Here is a 21,164-nt window from a genome sequence, read left to right on the forward strand (position 1 = left end):
AAAGTCGATGTAAGCGGAAGTTCTGTAACCTTTTACGGTTAGCGCCGCCTTAGGGTTAGTAGGAGATCAGTGTTCTCCTCCGTTGCCTTTTGGCGAGGCCCCCGGTCAAGTGCATGCAGAGCAGTAGCAGCTCGCGGAATCGATCTACCTTCCTTAGATACCTTCGTACATGCGGCATCGCCCAAGACCTCTGATTTCGCATCTTGCTACCGTCCTTGTCGGAGAGTATACGTTTCAGTGTCCACTTCCGCTTTTCCCGTAGTCCATTGTGAGTGTTGTCGATGAACGAGATACCTCTCTTAGTCCATGTCACATCATCCCGTAACTCGTCGAGCGGAACGTCGAATCGATCGTCGAGCCCGGTAAATAATAGATCCTTCCAAAGCATGTCTTCCGCTTCAGAGATCGCTCCTTGTACCATACTCCTGAATCGAGAAAGCGCGATCGGTTTGCCCCGATAAGACAGTACCAACCGATCTTCGGACCAAGAGACAGCACCAGAGTTGCCATGATTCATCGCCAAGTGCTTGCCGTACGCGAGCATGCTCAGCATCTTGCTCATCACACTGTACGAGCCGTCGGCGAGATAGTCCCCTCGCACCTGCCTGAACCGCTTATCGTCCTCCTCGTCCTGATCATCCCTTTCTGTAGACGGCAAGATGATTTCGACGGCTAGCACGCGCACGCAGTACACGACACCGGCTAGCATGTATGAGAAGTCGTTCGCTTGACGTAGCCGATTGATCTCCTCGTCGATTCCAAGCACAGCCAGAAAATGCAGAATAGCACTCTTGAACACATGTCCACGCACTCCTTGAAAAATCAGAGACTCGTAGAAATTGAGTAGAGCCTTCATCTGATCTGCTGCTTCCCAACTTTCTTGTACAGACTTTTTCAAGACTTTCGCCAGCTCCTTCTGCCTACCGTGCCACGGGAACAATCTGCGAGCATCTTTGAAGACGTCGGTGACAGTTTCAGCCTCCTGACTGTAAGTTCCGCCTTCGCTTGCTCCCTCTCCGTCATCGCTAATTGTCGCGTCACTATCCTCGTCGCTTTCCGTCTGCTCGTTCGCACTTGTTTCAGTCGTGCCGTTTTCGCTATCATCTAGCACACGTAGACAATAACACACTAGCCGAGCAGCGTAGACCGCATATCTTTGCTGGCTATCGCTGTTCTGTAGCCTTGCCAACGGTCTCACGTCTGCCTCCGCTTGTTTTGCGCTCCGAAGCCATCGGCGAGTTTCGTGATCGAGAGTCGAAAGCCCACCAACGCATCGTTCGATGAGACTGCTATTCAGCTCTACCACTCTCTGAAGCACTTGTTCCTCCCGATCCGGCAGTCGACTCGCTCGGCTTAAGTGTTTGAGATTGCATCCGGCTAGATGTTCCGCCCATTTTGTCCTCTTGAACCAAAGCGTGTGATCAGTCTTCGCGACCTCTGCATCTGCAACCTCAAGCGTCTCTTGATGTCTATCGACAGCTGCATCCCACTCTCCATAAACTCCAGAAAGATCAATCTCATCTAGCGCTGATTGTCGACTTTCTTCTCTTCCTGCAGCAACCAGTCCTGTGTTTGCTCCTTCCTCATCTTCGTTAGATTCGGCTTGCTCCCGACCAGTGTAGTCAACGGTGAAATATTTCTGTAGCCCAGCTGATTTGAAGAAAGTTTGAACCCAGACACAATGCCAGTGTTCCCGGTCCCCTTTTGAAGACTTCCAATCGTGTGCTCTGTTGCAGTGTTTACGCATTTCATCCCGGCTGATCGAGATGCGCTCGCATTCCGGTTCCTCACAGATGAATGCAAGTATCGGCTTTCCCAGTTCCTGAAACGGCTCTCCTAGCGGCGGGGGTAACATTACGTCTTTCGGTGTTTGTAAGTCATAGCTAGCGAATGCTGTAGCGACTTTTCTCTTCTCGACGTCTTTACCCGAATGAAAGATACGAAGATGTTGTGCAACACTCCCAATCGCATATTCGTGTTCGCGACAGACGATAATCTTGTATTCCGGAATCCATTGTAAAAATTCGCTCGCATTTTCTACCGTGAGCACGGTATTGCTTTTGACTGTTTTGCTGCGGCTGCTTTGTTTTGACGTCTTTCGCGTGTCTCCACCTAAGCGGGCGACTTCTACGCTCTCCGACGCCATCCCGCGAAAATATCACCTGGTAGTAAGAACGATGCAAATAATTGTCTTTGAGCGCGTATACTTTCTTATTCGCATAAAGTGTCTTTCGTATCAATATTCAGATGTGTTTGAGCATTATACGGATAGTGTGTCGCAGTAGCGGTGAACTTGGGGGCTGTTGACGTGGGGGCTGTTGATGTTCAAGCGGGCTAGCCGAAAACGGAAATGGGGGCAGTTGACGTCGACAGGCCCCTACCGGTCATATTGGTTAGGCCCCTACCGGTCATATTGGTTAGGCCCCTACCGGTCATATTGGTTAGGCTCAAAGGAGCTTCTCAGCTTGTGCCTCATCCTCATCTTCGATCGTAAATTATTTTCAACCAGCCCACTATCAATTCCAATCAAGATGTCTGCTCCGAACGTCAACAAGCCCAACGAGGGTATCATCGGCCAGGCTGCTAATTCTGTCAAGAACGCCGCCAACTACGTCTCCGAGTCTACACAGGGCAACACCGCTGAAGCTTCCAAAGAAGCCAATAAGCAACAAGCCAAGGGTAACGCCGGAGACACCTCTTTCACTGGTCGTGCCGAGGGTGCTCTCGACGCTGCTTCCGACAGAATTGATCAGAAGAAGCACGAAGGCTCCGCGAAGGCCAACAAGGACAACATCTAAGCTTGTCGATGCCAATGCTCTTCGTATGTCCCCTAGTAATTTGCCTCTAATGGATGCCTTTTATTGCCACTATAGCCACTAACGACTCACAACAGCCTCAGCGATAACGATCACATATTATCTCACGCAATTATTGTCTATGATGCGCCAGCAGAGTAGGCAAACAGAATAAAGGTAGCCATTTAGCCTTTATTTATTACCGCAATTCATTATCTTGAGATAACACTATTTAAAACATGTAAGGGCACTTAGGGCCTAAGTAGTATAGCGCAAGGAATGCGAGTCGCGTTCTTTGGCCCCTCCGCCTCGCGACATTTGCCCCTGTCGCGCCGCTTTGACAATTCCCGACGGTTGCGCCTGACGGTTGCGCCTGACGATTACGCCTGAGTAGTATCATTTGATTTGATTTGATATTCCATTATGCCGGTGTAGCTTCCTTACGGGTCCATGCGGGTTGTTACTATGTATGCTATCAAGGAGGAAAACCGTGGCCGCGGCCCGGGTGAAAACTCCTTCTCTAAATGGATGGCCATTGCCCTGCCGCCAGTGAGTCTACGATACAGTAAGACGTAGCTGCGCGCCTTCGATGCGCTTTAACAATCGCCATCATCCTCATCCACGTACGTCCCCGGCCTTCGTCCTCGTCGTCTTGGTTTTGCGTCATCCGCTGTCCTCGCCAGAGAGAACTGGGCGAGGATGTCCCGCCGCAGGAACCACTTGGTCACGCACGTAGGCCTGCCTCAGTTGACAGCAACTTTGTGTAGTCCGTCGTCTTTGCTTCTGCTAGCATCTTTGCCCGTCCTGTCGTGTGTGCAGGACAAAATAAGATGACGTGTTTTGGAGTCTGTCGCGGCCAGCCGCAGCCGCAATCTGGTTTCGAGTATCCGGGTACGCGCCTCCGACATACGTAGTCGTTCAGACCGACGTGCTTGGTCCTGAGTAGCGTTGCCACTGTACTCTCGGCCCTGGTTAAATTCTCCTTCGTCTGTAATCCCCGAGTCCACGTCGCACGCGCTGCAACGGATAGGCTGCTATCCTTCGCCGACGCACGTGTTTCCTGCTGGTACCTGGTCCACTTGGCTTTCCAAGCTTCTTCGAGCTCTCTTCTCGCAGCTGTCGTGTTCCCGCAACGCCTGGTCGGGCTCGATTGCTGTCGCATCGATTCGACTTTTGCTCGAAATTGGTCGGTGTGTCTTGTCGGAATGTTGCCTTTCGTCCGGAAGCGGCGCTGAGCCCTTTCATCCGTAGCCTTGCGGGCCTCTTCCACAGCCCGGTCGCCCGGACAGTCCTCCGTTCTACGAACATGGTTGACCGCCAGCATTTCGAGGTGGAGGTCCAAGGGTGCGAGGCTCGCCTCATGTTCCAGCACCCGGACATTTGTCGTCTTGTATGCGCCTGTGATGGTTCTGAGGCACCTGTTCTGTACTGTCTGTAGTGGATAGATCAGTCTGTTTCGGTTGGCTCGTTCATCTCCAGTGAACACCACACCGGGCAGCCATAGGAGAGTACTGGACGGACGACAGCAGCGCAGATCTGCCTTGCCTTGGCGAACGTAGCTCCCCACGTGCTCTTGGTCAATCGGGTAATTGACGCCATGTGTGCCGCCACCTTTGCTGCCGTCAGGTTGACGTGAGGGCCCCATTTGAGCTTCGAGTCTAGGTGGATTCCGAGGATTCTCATCACTGGCACTGGCCCGTCTTGGAATTTGGGCATCCGTACGGTCGCCTGCATGTTGAACTTCTTGGGGCGGCGAGTGAAATGCATCAGCTGGTACTTCTCGGGCGCGAAGGTCGCGCCGTGTGTGCGTGCCCAGGCCATACACTTCTCGTTGGCGCTTTCCAGATCTCGACAGTTCGCTTCCATGCTTCTGCTGAACGTGAGTATGTTGGTGTAGTCCACGAAGCCGATCGCGGTCGTTGCTCTGGCGTTGAGCTGCGGGAGGAGGGTGGAAGCGAAGAAGAGAAAGAGGATCGGTGATAGTGTTGAGCCCTGGAGAATACCCGATGTTGTGGATCGGACCCTGTCTTCGTATGTGCCTAGCGTAAGGGTCGTTGTCCGACCGGTCAAGAAGGAGCGGATATAGCTGGCTACCCACTGCGGTATCCCCGCGTCCCGGATATTGTGAACCAGCCTCTCGTGAGAAACATTCTCGAACGCTCCAGAGATGTCCAGGCTGAGCATGCTCGCCACCAAAGTGGGATCGTTCGCCCATACCGTCTGGATCTGCTCGGTGAGCATTTCTAGCGCAGTGATGGTCGATTGTCCCTGCCGTGCACCCATTTGTGTGACTGGCAGCAAGTTGTGTTCTTCCGCCAACACTGACATCCGGCGGGCAACGATCTTCTCGAGCACCTTCCCGAGCGTGTTGAGCAGAGCTATAGGTCTGTATGCTTTCGCGACATCATATGAGGGCTTCTGTGGCTTCCTCAAGTCTACCGTTCTGGAATGGCGGAAGGGCGTTGGGTGGTAAGATCTCTGCAAGCAGTCTTGGAATAGCTCGGCTAAAGGTTCCGCGAGTATATCTCTGCACTCGCGCAGGAAGCGGTTGGGTGTACTGTCCGGCCCTGGGGCCTTGTCTGGCGCGATTGTCTTCAGCATGTCTCTGATCTCGTCCGCCGTGACCTCCTGGCTCATCGAGAGCTCGGGCGGGTAACTTTAGCCCTCGATGTCGGTGAGATCTGCCCTCACCGGTGGCGGAAAGAAGTGTTCTGCGAGCACGTTGGCTTTTGCTTCGTTTGAGCTGTGGTACGTGCCATCTTTGTCTTTTATCGGTGGGAACTGAGGTGGCGGCGGCGGCTCTTGGGCTGTTGTTCTTGCCCACTTTGTCAACCGCCACATATTTGCCGGATCACGCATGATATCGGCTACGGTTCGTCTCCAACCCAGCGTGTTGTCCCTCTTGATCTGCTGTTTCTTCTCGTTTACCGCCTGGCGGTAGATGACGTAGGCCTCATGAGTGCCATGAGCCACCCACTTCCGTCGGGCTCGTCGAGCCCGCCTGACGCTCTCTGTACATTCGTTGCTCCAACCAGTACGGATCCAGCGGGAAGGTCTGGCCAGGGGTATGATGTCGCGGATGGTTCCCTGGATGATCGTCTGTAGTTTGGCCACCCTCTTATCCAGGGCCTCCAGATCGTCTGTTTGTCGCTGGTCGGAGCAACTTGAGTCGCCCAGGCACTCCTGGTTTAGCTCTCCTAATCGATGCTCTAGGCGCTTGCGCACCTACCCCCAGTCCGCCTTGCGCCACTGAGGTTGTGCTGTGGGCTCTGCTTGCTGTGCAACTGATGCCTCGATCGACGTGATCATCGGTATATGGTCGGAGTCCGAGTCTAATTCCTCGCACGGTCGGCATTGTAGCACTTGCTCTATCATCCCTGGCGTCGCAAAGGACAGGTCCAGCGTGCTCATGCTGCTGCCTGATCCCCACGTCACGGTACCTTGCGGCAAGATCAGCTGTAGGTTGCTCTGGGCTGTGGTTTCAATCAGGGTGTCTGCTAGTGTGTGTTGAGTAGGTAGCATAGTTCCGCCTCATAGCGGATGATGTAGGTTGAAATCTCTGACCAGAAGGTGTTCACCTGGGCAGTCGAGCGCTAGTGGGAGCAGCTGCAGGGTGGCAAGGTTACGGCTGGTCAGGAGCTTTGGGGGACGGTTGTAGCAATTATGGATGTGACGCCGCGCGTCAGCAGGAAATGAAAACAAGCTTCTTGTACCTCGCACGTGAGAGGGGAAGAGACGGACAGGAAAAAACTCAGTCCGGGTAGGTGCCTCAGCTTCGGCAGGCATTTCCCAGGAAGCAAGCAGGATGGACAGAGACAGTGTACACCTTCCAGCACTGAAGATGCCTAACCTGTGACACGTAGAGAATAGAGGAACGAGGCAGAGGAAAGAGATGAGGCTCAGCAGTGTTGAACACCAAGACAAGCAAGTAGGGGGTGTAGGGGGGCATTGAGCCCAAAAGCCGTGGCATCCAGAGTGTTCGTCAGATAGACATTTGTCTGTCTGAATGTCTGCAGACTGCCTGCAGACAGGCTTGGCAGGGGCGTCGTGGGCGCATTATCACTATAATAACTTCCAGGACCAGAAACTCTGCAGCATTTACGGTGAGATATCATCGCAAGGCTATTCTACATATTTGCATCTCAGTTTGGAATAATTGTGGTATATGAACATGAAGAAACGCGTACACCGCGAATTTCCGTGATGCCTAATATTCCTTCCACATCCAGTTTAGGGCTGTTTGGTAAAGCATTCAGTGAGGCATCAGTCTGTCTGGTGAACACCCTGGCGTCTTGATGAAGGCGGGATGGCGAGCAGGATTGTACGGTAAAGGATCAAGGCGAGAGCACAGGGTGAAGATCAAGAAATGCCTGGGACTTAGCCCAGGCCTATCCTAAGCCAGATCGCTTGCATATATTACTGTATGATTTAACGTGCACGATAAGCGAGCTGAACGCTAAAGCGCGACAACGCGTCTACCACAGTCGTGACGCGTTTATTCACCCAATCCTAATGGAGTCCACCAGAAATGAAGAACGCTTAATGCTTGCTGTAAAAGCTATTCAAAATGACCCAGATCTCTGCATCCGGGCAGCAGCCAAGACATATTCAGTCCCGCATACCACATTGACTATGCGTCTCAGAGGAACATCATCACGACGCGATAGCACGCCCAAATCGCGAAAGCTGACCGATGCAGAAGAAGGGGCAATTTTGCAGCACGTCCTCGATCTGCACGCGCGGTCATTCCCACCCCGGCTCGCCAATGTGGAAGATATGGCCAACAAATTGCTTGCCGATCGCGACTCGCCTCCGGTCGGAAAGCGGTGGGCATCCAACTTTGTGAAACGGCAACCGCGGCTCAGAACACGGTTTATTCGGAGGCACGACCATGACAGGGCCCAATGCGAAGATCCAGAAGTTGTCCGTAGTTGGTTCGCGCTTGTACAGAATACCATTGCCAAGTACGGCATTCTAGACGCGGATATCCACAACTTTGACGAGGCTGGCTTTATGATGGGCGTCATCTCGACGGGCATGGTAGTCACAAGCGCAAACAAACGCTCGAACGCAAGAATGGTCCAGCCTAGAAATCGAGAATGGGTCACAGTGATTCAAGGGGTCAACTCGCAAGGCTGGACGATTCCGCCCTTCATCGTTGTTGCCGCTCAGTATCACCTCATGACGTGGTACAAAGATAGTCCTTTACCCGAAGACTGGGTGATTTCTACAACAGACAAAGGATGGACAACGAACGAGACAGCTCTAGAGTGGATCAGGCACTTCAACGATCATACAAGACCCAGAACTATAAGCAGGTACCGCCTCCTCATACTGGATGGACACGGAAGTCACCACTCCACATCCTTTGAGCTATACTGCAAGGAGAACGAGATCATCACGCTCTGCATGCCTCCTCACTCATCACATATCCTCCAGCCTCTGGATGTCGGGTGTTTTGGTCCGCTTAAGAAAGCGTACGGGCGACAGATAGAGGAGAAGGTCCGCGCAGGCATAACCCACGTTGCGAAAGAAGACTTCTTGTCGGCATTTTCGGCTGCGTTTCATGACTCTTTGACAGAGAAGAACATACAAGGGGGCTTCCGAGGCACCGGACTTGTTCCTTTGGATGCGATGAGGGTGGTATCTAGGCTGGACGTGGCCCCACGAACGCCGACGCCGGTTGAGGAGGACCCCAGGCGCCCTCGCCTTGGGATCCTCGAACGCCTAGGAATGCGACAGAAGCGACATCACAGTCCAAATTCATCAGAAATCGTATCACCCGCCATCAAAATAGCTCGCCGACGTCCGCACTCGATGCAGTAGATCAAATCGTTAGGGGCACACAGGGGGTGATGCTTGAAATGGTACTTTTGAAGTCAGAAAACAAGAACCTTCGTGAGGAGATTGAAGCACTGAGCCGTCGTCGCCGGACCAAAAAAAGACGTCTCCAGAAGGGATTGAGTCTGTCTTTGGCCGCTGGGCGAGATTTGCAGGTCCGAGACGACGATGAGGCCGAGATCAGGGAGGAAAAGCGGCGAAGCAGTGGCCGCAAGCCGAGGGTCGAGGTGCGGCGTCGGCGTTGCGGCGCATGTGGAAACCCTGGACACGACGCGCGAACCTGTCGGATGGATGCGCAAACGTCTTGAGAAGATAGCCGTGTATTGATTTTCGGCTTCCGAGCCTATTCGCAGTCGATATTCATGCTTTGCCTCGCGGAAAAACTGGTAGGTGTTCAGCTCGCTTATCTGTTCAGCTCGCTTATCGTGCACGTTAATATGGGGAATGGAACTGTTGTAATGGTTTCTGTAAAGATTCGTCTATGTGAAGTAGATTTCCTAGATGCGACAATATAAAGGATGAAGTCGATGATAGAACTGGAGCGTGTCTCAGAGCGCTGATTCCGCCATTTAGATTAGTCGTTAGGCTCACCTGACATACAGATTAATCGTCAGGCTCCCATCCGAAGGAACATCGCCCCACGTATACCAGCAACACTCGAACATGGCCTCTACATCGATTGCTGTCTTGATCGGAAAAAGTGTGTAGCGTCGTAAGGTAGTGCTCGTCGTATAGCGATTATTTACTACCACAGCGACAATTTATCGTTGTTGTTGAAGAAAGTTGTGACGCATTTCCCTCGCACAGCTATTCCAACAGTTGTCGTGTATCAGAACGGACTCTCCTCGAGCTACGGCCAATCAAATTTTGCGCTTTCGGGGTGGTGACAGCACCCTCTACGCACACAGGAGTGGCAATTTTTCTTCGATGAGTTAGCGCTTGGCAATTTGACCGTATTCGCAGTTGATTTGGTGGCAGCCACGGTGTGATTGTTGCGTGATGCAGTGTCTCGTTCGCACACCCTTGCTTGAGGCCCGATTGCACGCCCAACCTTTCGCTAGCGTTAGGGCTAGAGCGGATCACCTTATCGGGTAACGGTCCAAATTCGAGAACCACCCTGAAACGGTCATGCCTCCGGCCGTGGTACACTACGGTCGTCCCACGCTATTGGCGGGGAAACGGGGAATTCAGACAGGCCTTCCATGCGCTGAGGACGGCCCTCTTCCCCGAGATGATCTTTACGAAAGTCCGCCCGCTTCAGGATCGCCGGAAAACAACTTCATCACTAAAGCATCACACCTCACTTGCTGGAAGCGTGCCCTTGCCGTTTGCTAATTGAAAGTCACCATTGTGGACGGGGCTATATAGACCTACATCCCATAGGCCAATCACAATCTCATGTACTAAAGCGTCGCCCACGTGCGCTCGTGACTTGGTCCTTGCATTTGATCTCTCCTTCTCCACTCCCGCATGCTGCTCTAGCAGCGACCACTACGCCGCTTTGCTCAAAAGAAGACATGAATACAACCCCGCGAAAGCGAAACCTACCAATTAGACAACTTTTGGCCTGTACTTTCTGTCGAGAACGGAAAGTGAAGGTAAGGAGACCCGCATCCTCTCAAGGTGGCTACTAGTGAGTGCTGCTGATACAGTCCGCTAGTGCGATCGAGTAAAGCCGTGTTCGGCATGTTGCGCGCGCGGTAATCCTAGCGCATGTCGTTTCGTCGTCATTGACGGTAGCGATTACAAGCCAATACAACAATCTATTGCGATTCGAGACCTTCGACGCGAAGTCAAAGAGCTCAAGGAACAGCTTCGTGACGCTCGCGAAACGCACTCGCCAAGTCCTACTGGTAATAACCAGAACATTTCAGAGGAAGGGATTCGTTCGCGTGCCGCAGGTAGCAAACGCCGCCGCTTGGTGGCAGGGCAGGCATCTGTACCTCTTTCTGGAGCTAGCACGGTCGCTGAAGTATATAACCCGCCCTCGAACAGTAAGATTCAACTGACGCTCTGCGCAGTCCGTGTCAACACCATTTTCCAGTGTGTCGCTAATAAATTATGGATTTAAAGACCTAGCGCAACTCACGGCATATCCTTTCCCTTCTTTGAATGTTGGAGACAATACCACTGCGGCGCTGACACGCTTGCTGCCAAAGGAACAAAAGATTTGCGAAAGTCTTGACCTATTTTACGACATAGCACAAAGCTTTGCGGTCTCACAGACGCCAGACAAAACGAGAAAGAAAGAGGTCAAGCGGTTCCTCTCCAACGTCGAGCATAATGCTACCAAGACACCAGACATGCTCGCACTACTTTTTGCGGTTTTGGCGCTTGTACACCACATGAGTTTGGCCGGAAGAAGACACCATCATACCAGTGATGAAATGAAAGCTTCATTTACCCTAGCTGACTGTTACAGTATGTCTTTCTTGGAATTCGCAACCTCTGTTATACTTGACTGACGACATTAAAGTTGCGGCAAGCATGCAAGCTCTACGGAACGCCTCTTTCATGAACGAACCAACCCTTACCGGGATCAAGACGCTCCTCATCATTGGAGTGAGTCTCTCGGAGACCGGCCGGCTCCACGACGCTTGGGCATTGTTCGGTACGACAGTGCGACTAGCTTACTCCATTGAACTGCACGGCGACCCCGACATGCTCAGCCCTCAGCCTCTACAGAACGAAAAAGTAGCTCGCCGAAATGTTTGGTGGCTCATGCTGTACACGGATCAGTGCCTATCGAGCATGCTATGTAAGCCGTTAGGCATCTCCAGTATCGGCAATTGCCCCCGACCTATACTCCTCACAAGCGACTCTCTTGAGCTGAGGGCAGCTAGTACGGTACACGAATTTACACTCGTTGCCAGAGAGATATTAGGCTATGGAGGTACAATCACTTCCAGGGAGATCAACGTTTTTACGAACAAGTTGGGGGCTCTATGCAAGACGATGCCAGAGGCACTGCATTTCAACGTGAGCTGGCTACAGGCGGAGAAGTCGCTACCGGAGTGGCCACTGGACGTTATATCGGCAAGCATGTGAAATCTGCGGCATTTTGTGTCAAAATTTGATACTAACAGATTACAGGGATCTTTGCGGATATACAATTCCTCATCATTCTTCTCAACAGCCACCAACTTGCTGATCCTCCATGTTCTGGGGAGTCATCACCTACGCCCGGGGACAATGAAGCCTCCAGATACCCCACCAAAATTTCGTCTCCGCTCCCTGCTGGTCTGGTCAGCGGATCTTCCTTCGCGATCAACGGGTGCATTCACCTCTTACGGGCCTTCCTCTTTCTTTGGCGTCACAAGTCTGTCCTGCTCGTCAGTCACCCCCTTGAGTGGCAAGCCATGACTGCTGTGATGATACTCCTCGCCGACGCCTGGAAGACCGGGAGCAAAGCGAACCTGGGCTTAATTGATAATGTAATTACTATTTTTGTTGAGATGCGACGTGACGGTGGAAGTCAAGCCGCCGATCTGGCCATCGGTCACATCTCCCACGCACGGACGCAGCTCAACAAACGTAGTTAAAACCTCCGGATTACGTGTTGCAACGCCAGTCGGTGCTTTGGTTCAAGCGCTCGACTATGCTCGCGTTGATATCGTCTAGCAACTGCTTTGCGTTTCCACCCTGGACGCCTATGCTTACTTCGCTTTCAAAATCCATAGGATGCGTCCACCCCAACGGGCAGGAAAGCCCTCCTCCTCGGCTTGACCCAACCACTTGCTGAAGTGTGCGGGCTCTTCCGGGACCGAGATCTTAGCCGGCACGTTGGGAGGTTGCATTTGCGACCTATCGCCCGAGTTGCAATCGTGTATATCATGCTATGCTCTTCCTGGCTTCACAGCATCTGCCTGCCAGACTAGCGGTCCAGCCTCAATTATCGTGGCAATGCATTATCCTACGCTACGCATTCGCTCCTGTTCGTTACCGTTTTCCTATATGCTGGATTCGCTATGTATTTAGACCGCGAAGATATATTTTTCGCCTCTAGAAAGATGTTATATGGGTCACGAAAAGCTTTCAAATCTAAGTATAACACTCCCCAGCATTGCCGAGGGCTTCATCCTTGTCAGTGCCGCCCTGTAATCACCATGATGATATTCATAATGCCTGCGGCGCCGGCGGAAAGCCAGCGGAGGGGGTCCGCCGGCCCCCCGCCGCGACGCGTCCGCCGCGCACCCCCGGCTCTCACAACACTGTGAACATAGTCCCAGACACCCAACAGCTCATTGACACAGCAGCAGCAGCAATCCTTGAAACCTTAGACACGCCCAACGGCTCGTCGTCGTCCATCCGGACATCCCTACTTCGCGCCTTCCTCCGCGAAGCCAAAGAAACGCTCACCACCCTACAACAGGAACCATTACCACACCCCACCACGAACGCAATCCTCCGAGAGGTCCATGCAGTGCACGAAGCCGTCAAAGGCCTAGCTACACTGCCAGCCTCGCCGCCCACGTCCCCTCGCCCAACATGGGCTCAAATCGCGACCGCGCTTGCGCCGACACCGTCGAGATCCCCTACCCCCCTAACTCAGGGCCCCGAACTCACCATCCGCATTCCTGACCCTGAGTAAAGAAAGAACGCACAAAGCCTGCCAAAAGAGGGTATTATAAAGAAGGTACAACAAGAACGGCCCGATGGGAAAGAGGTGGTAGCTGTTAGGAAACTTCCGAGTGGAGACGTCCGCCTGTTCCTGGCCGGCGAGCGGACCAAAACAGCCCTACTGCAGGATAAATCTTGGACCACCTACCTCGGAAAATCATGCAGCATAGCAGAGAGCGTCTACAAGGTTCTGGTGCATAGTGTTCGGGTGGACTCGATTGACCCGAAACGAGCAGAAGACGTCGCGAAGCTGCAAGAGGAGAACCAAGCGCTCCACAATGGCCTCCGGATTACGAGGCTCTCCTGGCTCAGTCGCGGACATGCCCCGAGTAAAACGCGTTCTTCCCTCATAGTGGGTGTTGCGACGGAGCAAATGGCCAACTGGATTATCCAACGCGGACTCGTCAGCAACTTTGCCCTTCACCTCGCTGAGTACTACAGCCCGGAGTCGAGACTGGTACGACGCTTCAAATGTCAAGCCTACGGGCACGTCGCGCCAGTCTGTCGCGGGACAGAAGCCTGCGGGCATTGTGCGGGAAAGCATAACACGCAAGACTGCACTACAAAGACCCAGCTCAAGTGCGCCAACTGTGGAAAGAAACACGCCGCGTGGAATCACGAATGTAGCATTCGAAGAGCAGCCAAGCCAAAAGTATGCAAGCCAGATACACGGCGCCGGCCCGCCTTCCCCAACGGTCAGACGCGATTGTCAACGTTGAGGAGGAGAGTGGTTGGACCTTGATCGAGTCAAAGAAACGCAAGCTGTCACCAGCTGCGACTGATCGGAAACGAGCCGGACCAGGCCGTCCTCCAGCAGTCCAGACACCCAACGCTCGATCTCGACGTACCCTATCGTTTGCGAATGTTTTCCAGCCTCAAACTAGGACATTCCAGCCTCAAACTAGGACATTCAGTAGCACTTCACAGGATGCAAGATCAGGTGCCCTTGTAGACAAACCAGCAGACACAGATATGGAGGACGATGCTTGATACAACGCGAACGCTCAACATCATACAGTACAACGTGAACAAAAGCAGAAACCGCGTGATGACGTCCATGTTCAAGCCTCTGAGTCCTGAGAAGCATCACATCCTGGCCGTGTAAGAGCCATGGCGCAACCCGCAGATGCCGACGACGAGTCGGGCCCCGAACTACCATTTGATCTACCCTTTGAGCAAAGAGACGCGAGTGCGCTTCTATGTCAGCAAAGCGGTCGACCATAACAAGTGGGAGACTACAGAACACTCGCCGGACCTTGTGACACTCACGATCCACATAGGCGGCAGAATGCTACACATCCACAATTGCTATAATCCCCCTCCAAAGCTCCTTACCAGCCGTAATCTTGCCACCTTACAGCTACTCCCGCAAGCGCTTGAGCGACCAGGTGAACATCTACTGGTCGGAGACTTCAATTTACGTCACCCGTCATGGGGCAGGACGTTGCTGCCAACGCAACACACTTTGGCGGACGACCTGATTGAGGCTGTGGTACAAAGCAATATGGAGCTCATCCTGCCGCAAGGTACGGTCACGTGGAGATCGAACAATAGCATGAGCACACTAGACCTATCCTTCGCTTCCCCAGGGATAGCAGAGCAGGTGTTGCAATGCCAGCCGTGTGAGGAACTAGATTCTGACTCCGACCATATACCGATCATCACATCGATCGAGACACCAATTCCACAGCAAGCGGAGCGTCCAGCGCAACCCCAATGGCGTAAGGCGGGCTGGGAGAAGGTGCGTGGGCACTTAAAGCACCGGCTAGGAAGGCTTAACCAGGACGACTTGCTCGATCCAGGCGAACGCGACAGACGACAAGCAAACGAACATGGAAGCCCTTGACAAGAAGGTGGTCCTACTGCAGACGATTTTCCAAGACACTATCCGCGACACGATCCCCCTAGTGAAACCTTCCCGCTGGATTCGTACAGGCTGGAGCGACGAATGTACAGAAAGCGTCAAGCGGGCCCGACGAGCCCGGCGGACGTGGATGGCTCATGGCAGTCAGGAGGCCTAGGTCAGCTATCGCCAAGCGGTAAACGAGAAGAAACGACAGATCAAACGAGAAAGCACGCTGGGCTGGCGCGAGACCGTCCCGGATATCATTCGTGACCCAGCGGAAATGTGGCGGCTGACGAAGTGGGCACGAACAACAGCCCAAGAGCCGCCGCCGCCACCTCAGTTCCCGGCGATGAAAGACAGAGACGGCAGGCTTCATGGCTCGAGTGAGGAGAAGGCGGACGTCCTTGCGGACCACTTCTTCCCACCACCAGTGAACGCAGACCTAGCCGACCTTGCGGGTCACGTATACCCGCCCGAGCTCTCGATGAGCCAGGAAGTCACTGCAAACGAGATCCTAAGCATCATGAAGACCATCGCGCCAGACAAAGCTCCAAGGCCGGACAAAATACCCAATCGCTTCCTTCACGAGTGCAGAGACGTCCTCGCCGAGCCTCTGTCCAAGCTGTTCCAAAGCTGCCTGTAAAAATCCTATCACCCAATGCCATTCCGCCACTCTAAAACAGTGGTACTGAGAAAACCACAAAAGGCGGCATACGATGTAGCAAAAGCATACAGGCCTATAGCACTGCTCAACACGCTCGGGAAGGTGCTCGAGAAGATCGTTGCCCGGCGTATGTCAGCGTTGGCCGAGGAACACAACCTTCTGCCTACCACGCAGATGGGCGCACGGCCAGGACGCTCGACCGGAACAGCGCTGGAAATGTCACGGAGCAGATCCCGACGGTCTGGGCAAACGACCGCACATTGGTGACGAGTATGCTGAGTCTGGACATCTCCGGCGCGTTCGACAATGTCTCGCAGACAGACTGATCAACAACATCCGAGACGCGAGGCTGCCGCAGTGGGTGGCAGACTACATCCGGTCCTTTTTGACCGATCAAACGACGACTCTCATGCTGGGCACCTACGAGGACAGGGTCCGTCCGACCACGTCGGGCATCCCCCAGGGCTCGACCCTGTCACCGATACTCTTCCTCTTCTTCGCCTCTACTCTCTTCCCACAACTAAACGCCGGGGCAACGACCGCGATCGGTTTCGTGGATGACACCAACATTCTCACGTTCAGCAGATCCACTGAAGCGAACTGTCGAGTTTTGGAAAGAGCAAACGAAAAGTGTATGGCCTGGGCACGCACACACGGTGCGACATTCGCGCCGGAGAAGTACCAGCTGATGCACTTCACCCGCCGCTCGACAAAGTTCAACATGCAGGCGACCGTACGGATACCCAAGTTCCAAGACGGTCCAGTGCCAGTGATGAGAATCCTCGGCATCCACCTAGACTCGAAGCTCAAATGGGGCCCCCACGTAAACCTGACTGCAGCAAAGTCCGCATCGCACATGGCATCAATCACCCGGATGACCAAGAGCACGTTGGGAGCCACATTCACCAAGGCCAGACAGGTCTACGCTGCCGTGGTCCGTCCAGTACTTTCTTACGGATGCCCTGTATGGTATTCCCTTGGTGACGAACGAGCCAACCTTAACCGACTGATCTATCCATTGCAGACAGTGCAGAACAAGTGCCTCAGAACCATTACAGGCGCATACAAAACGACGAATGTCCAAGTGCTAGAACACGAAGCCAGCATTCCACCTCTGGATTTCCACCTCGAAATGCTGGCGATCAACCATGTCCAAAGAGCAGAAGATTCCACAGGCAATCGGGCTGTGGAAGAAGCCTGTAAGGCTATCGACCGACGGGCCCAGCGCCGCTTTCGAACCAAAGGCAACATCCTAGAAGACACATGGACCGATTTCGAACAAGGACTAAATTGATACAACGGCGATCATGCCTGGCGGGGCGTGATGGGGGCAAAACAGCTACGAAGACAGAGCTCGAGGAGACTTGGAGAGCCAGGTGGACCGAGTACCAGCAGCAAACGTGTGCGGTGGTGAATGACAGCAAACTTTTGGTTGCAGCGTGTGCGACATGGACTCGAGGATTGCGGACGAAGGAGAACCTCACAAGGCCGAAAGTACAGTTGCAACACTGCTACGAACCGAACACATGCAGGAACGATTACCTGTTTCAACGGCGCGTGCCCGGATACTCAAAGCCAGACTGCGACTGCGGCTGGCCGCGACAGACACCGAAACTCATCATTCTGTTCTGTCCTGCACACACGACAGGTCTGGCATAGATGCTAAGGGAGGCGAAGACGACCGACTAGACATTAACCCAAAGACTTGCGATCGGCGTCATTATCGTATGTGAGGTAAGCAGTGAAGGAGAGGTGACGAGCCGCAAGAGCAACCAATAAGCACATCGAAAGCGCAAAGAAATCGACTGCTGCGCAATACCTACAGCTAAAGTCGAGCCACGCAGTCACGGGCGTCCATCTACTGAGGATCGGTAAGACCCCAGAGGCACACTTCCTGGCGGTGCGGCCGCAGCAGGCAGACGGTCGCCCATCTCATGCTGAGGGTGTCGGAAGTGGCGAGGAGAACGAGACACAATGCTGCAGAGCCTGAGGGCAAAAAAGATCAAACTCGGTGGGATGCAAGACCAGACAGACCCGGAGATCCTGTTCGAGCAAGCTGCCACTATAGAGGCACTCCAGTTCGTTGAGAGCACGCAGCCGGGCAAAAAGCCGACAGACGACACGAACAAGTATGACTTTAAGGATTTTGAGCGGCTCGACCGAGATGATGGCGGAGGAACAATGGGGAATAAAGTGGGTGAGGTGGGACAAGAGGCGTAACGACGAGAAGAACGTAGGAGGGCTCGGTGTTCGAAAGCTGTGGCGGTTTGTTGAAGTCGGGACAGCGAGCAAGATTATGGGACCAAAAGACGAAAGCAAGAGCACAAAACAAAGCCAGAGAAGCCGTCTAGAAGTCGGTTAGTATTTCATAAGCTCAACAGCTTTAATAAATTATTATTCAAATACAAAAATGCCAGCATACAATGTGCCCAGAAGCTCACCCTCGGCTTAGCTAATGGCCAGCATGGACAGCTCCACCTGCCTCGTTCTAGGCGGGCCATCGCATCTAGCGACCTGCAGCACCCGTGTTTGCGGGGTCATGCTTGGCAATTCTTCACCCCTTGCGACGAAGCTCAGGAGCCTTCTCGGACATATGACACTCAAAATAAAGGAGCCTTTAGACTGGAGGCAGCCTGTCTCGGTCTTGTGGGCATCGCGAGCTTAATTGCATTATCCAAAATCAACGATTCCGGCTCACGCTGTTACAGGTGGGGCCCAGTCAAAACACAGAAGGTACGCGAGGCCTGAGCGAAAAGAACCTGTCTCTTCACCACCTGTGCGAAACCTATAGCAGTTGGGTTCAATGTGCTGATAGAAGAATAGGAAATTACAGCCAGTATCTCGTGAGTCCGGCCGAGATGTCCGCAGCACGCGTTTGCGCGACTTGCAGCGCTGCAAATGTGCCGCTGCAGCAGTGTGCCCGTTGCAAGTCTGCTTCGTACTGCAACAAATCGTGCCAAAAAGCAAATTGGAAGGCTCATAAGCAGGCCTGTGCTCGCCACGCGCAAGACGGCCGTCAGCCGTCCATTGAAGCCAAGGCTCAGCAGCCATTCACGGCGGGCGAACAAGACAAGAAGCCGTTCACAGCCATTGACCGAAACGTCTTCCTGCACGACCGCACCGAGGAGAAGACTTACCAGCTCCTCATCGATACTCTACGCATGCGTCAGGAAGACGAGTACGCTCTCAATGGCGAGCTCATGAGCGGCACCATCTACAACCAAGAGCCGAGCTCCGAGAACGCGTTCCGAACCTTGATTCGCAAAGCGAAAGCCGTGCCTGGCCTCTTGCCACCGTGGTGGGATGAGAGGTCCACTGGCAAATGCCTGGATTATGCCCGAGACTCCGCACAATTCTCGCTCGCTCACGCTCAAGAGAAGCACGACATCCAAGAAACGTGGGGCGACACCAAGATGCCTATGAAGCTACGCATGCTAGCGGAGCGGGTATACGGGAACACGCCTGGCGGTCACAGAAGTGATGCGATGCTGGGCATGATGATGGGGATTGAAGGTGACGATTCTGGCATGTCTTCCACTACCATCGACCTCGCTGCGCTTATGAGGAGCGCCTCTTGAAGAGGTAGAGTTCACCATGTGACTGCTTAATGTTAAAGGAAGTGGCAACGTCATTCCCGGAGTAGAACCGACGTGACAGCCTTTGAAACGCGACACAAATTCTTAGCCTTGAGAATCATCTTCATTTTTATCATGGGATTTCATCAGTTCTGATTCTTGCGTCACCAATCATGAAATAGCACAGCACAGTTCAAGGTAGCGACGCGTCTTTTGAATCTAAGATACAAAATGCCGTATCGGCGTACAAATCAGGCAGATATCCGGTCTGTCCCGCCTACTTCCGTCTGTCCCCGAGCTACACTATCTCACCGCGTTGCTGCGCGTGCACCATGATCGGAAGCCCACGAATTTGAGCAGATTCCCTCACACGCAGAAGAAGAGATTCAAGTACGATGGCTCTCGTGCCAGACCAGGACAGGATTTCCCGCTTCGCCTACTTTGACGGGTGATATGGCAGAAGAAATCCGGGAAGGCCGCTTTCATCTCTCGAGGTAGCGATCGTAAATTGGTGATAGGCCGTAGGGTCAGGTCTGGAATTCTGTCCCCAAGGACAGGAATTTGCGCTGTCCCCAGGGACAAGACTTCCGCTCCTCCGACCTCCGGAGCTTAGGGTCTGTACGTTCCTTGGCCGGGGCTGAAGCTTACGCCAAGCCTCGACTAACGTTACTCGCCTCTTCGCGACTCCAAGCAGAGACTGACAGGATCTCGTATTGGACGTAAGCTTTGCAGTTAAAGGGTTGGAAGCGATAGCAGGAATTAATGTGGAGCTGGGTTGTTGGATGTACACGTATTGTACCGCGCAAAAAGAAAAATTTACTCGGTGCATCTGGGGCACAAGAGGTTATAAAGGTAGCCGGTCCTTCTCTGCTCGCGATCCAGTATCAGGCCAATCTGGCAAGGAAGAGAAACAAAGATGTTCCCGCAGATTCTCTCTTCGAGCCTTGCGCTTCTCACAAGCCTCTCACTCATCTCTTCCGCTCAAGCCTGCACTGGCCATAAGTTCAGCCGCGACGCTTCAATGTCGACCAACGACTCATCCAGCAGTGCCTTCAACCTAGGAAACGACGATCCAGCCCCGCTTGCCACGCACGGGTTCACTCTTAACCATTTTGGCTTACTGGTTAACGGTATGGAAGCGATGAAATATTTTTATGGCGAGGTGCTTGGCATGCGTCTAATATTTTCTTATTAAGCATCGCCCGAATACGAAAATTGTTTACATGGGCTACAGCCATGGGGGCAAAAATGGGACTGGATACCAGACAGGCTCAGAGCTCTTTGCCCAGAAGACAAACATTGAGGGTCTCCTCGAAATGACGCACTTCAAACGCAGTGAGGGAAACAGCTCTGCTGACGAAGTGGAGCCGAGCACCAAAATGGCGAATACGTTCTCTCACATCGGGCTTGTCGTGTATGTCATCTCCCTGCGTGACTCGCCTAACCCGGACTACATATGAGACTTGCCTTGTGTTGCATCCGTCTATTGTGGCTCTTGCGGCGCTGTAACACCATGTCTGCGACCATATACCTGTCCCCTAGTGCTCAGCCCGTCTCTTCTGCCGTGTCCCTCTACTCTCTGGGCGTATGGCAGTGCTTTAAAGTGATCCCACGTGTTGTTCTTGTCTCCCACTAGGATCTTTGACGTGGCAATGTGTTTGCGAGCGTCTTTCGTCGTTCACGGCAGCTTCGATGTCTCCATCGGCGTTCAGCGGTATGAGAACGATGCTCCACTCCTGCTGGGCTTCGAATTACTAGCATGAGAGCTCTAGCGCGAATCTCCTCGGGCTTTGTCATGTGGTGAAGGGTGACTAATCCTTCAC

General features: G+C 53.3%; 5 protein-coding genes across 5 annotated transcripts; 4 read left to right on the forward strand and 1 right to left on the reverse strand.

Annotated features, from left to right (window-relative positions):
* Positions 1 to 55: 55 nt before the first annotated feature.
* On the reverse strand, positions 56 to 1,747 carry WHR41_09218 (uncharacterized protein; the record flags this gene model as incomplete). Its single annotated transcript, XM_069377822.1, has 1 exon — positions 56 to 1,747. The coding sequence occupies one exon, from the start codon at positions 1,745 to 1,747 to the stop codon at positions 56 to 58; it is 1,692 nt and encodes a 563-aa protein (XP_069225213.1).
* A 784-nt stretch (positions 1,748 to 2,531) lies between these two features.
* On the forward strand, positions 2,532 to 2,798 carry WHR41_09219 (uncharacterized protein; the record flags this gene model as incomplete). The annotated part of the gene is made up of 1 exon (XM_069377823.1): positions 2,532 to 2,798. The coding sequence occupies one exon, from the start codon at positions 2,532 to 2,534 to the stop codon at positions 2,796 to 2,798; it is 267 nt and encodes an 88-aa protein (XP_069225214.1).
* Positions 2,799 to 10,027: 7,229 nt separating this feature from the next.
* On the forward strand, positions 10,028 to 12,792 carry WHR41_09220 (uncharacterized protein). Its single transcript, XM_069377824.1, has 5 exons — positions 10,028 to 10,234; positions 10,297 to 10,608; positions 10,658 to 11,057; positions 11,113 to 11,676; positions 11,730 to 12,792. The coding sequence occupies exons 1-5, from the start codon at positions 10,154 to 10,156 to the stop codon at positions 12,176 to 12,178; spliced, it is 1,806 nt and encodes a 601-aa protein (XP_069225215.1). The 5' UTR covers positions 10,028 to 10,153; the 3' UTR covers positions 12,179 to 12,792.
* Positions 12,793 to 18,624: 5,832 nt separating this feature from the next.
* WHR41_09221 (uncharacterized protein) lies at positions 18,625 to 19,344 on the forward strand (the record flags this gene model as incomplete). Its single annotated transcript, XM_069377825.1, has 1 exon — positions 18,625 to 19,344. The coding sequence occupies one exon, from the start codon at positions 18,625 to 18,627 to the stop codon at positions 19,342 to 19,344; it is 720 nt and encodes a 239-aa protein (XP_069225211.1).
* A 1,220-nt stretch (positions 19,345 to 20,564) lies between these two features.
* Positions 20,565 to 20,801, forward strand: WHR41_09222 (uncharacterized protein; the record flags this gene model as incomplete). Its single annotated transcript, XM_069377826.1, has 1 exon — positions 20,565 to 20,801. The coding sequence occupies one exon, from the start codon at positions 20,565 to 20,567 to the stop codon at positions 20,799 to 20,801; it is 237 nt and encodes a 78-aa protein (XP_069225212.1).
* Between the last annotated feature and the right edge of the window lie 363 nt (positions 20,802 to 21,164).

Source organism: Cladosporium halotolerans (assembly GCF_011745625.1).
Source record: "Cladosporium halotolerans strain TM138-S3 chromosome Unknown Sca67, whole genome shotgun sequence".
Taxonomy (NCBI): Eukaryota; Fungi; Ascomycota; class Dothideomycetes; order Cladosporiales; family Cladosporiaceae; genus Cladosporium; species Cladosporium halotolerans.

Coding starts and splice junctions, on each gene's coding strand:
- WHR41_09220 (XM_069377824.1), top strand. CDS start 10,154: ATGAATACAACCCCGCGAAAGCGAAACCTACCAATTAGACAACTTTTG. Junction 11,058..11,112: donor TACCCTAGCTGACTGTTACA/GTATGTCTTTCT, acceptor ACGACATTAAAG/TTGCGGCAAGCATGCAAGCT. Junction 11,677..11,729: donor ACTGGACGTTATATCGGCAA/GCATGTGAAATC, acceptor AACAGATTACAG/GGATCTTTGCGGATATACAA.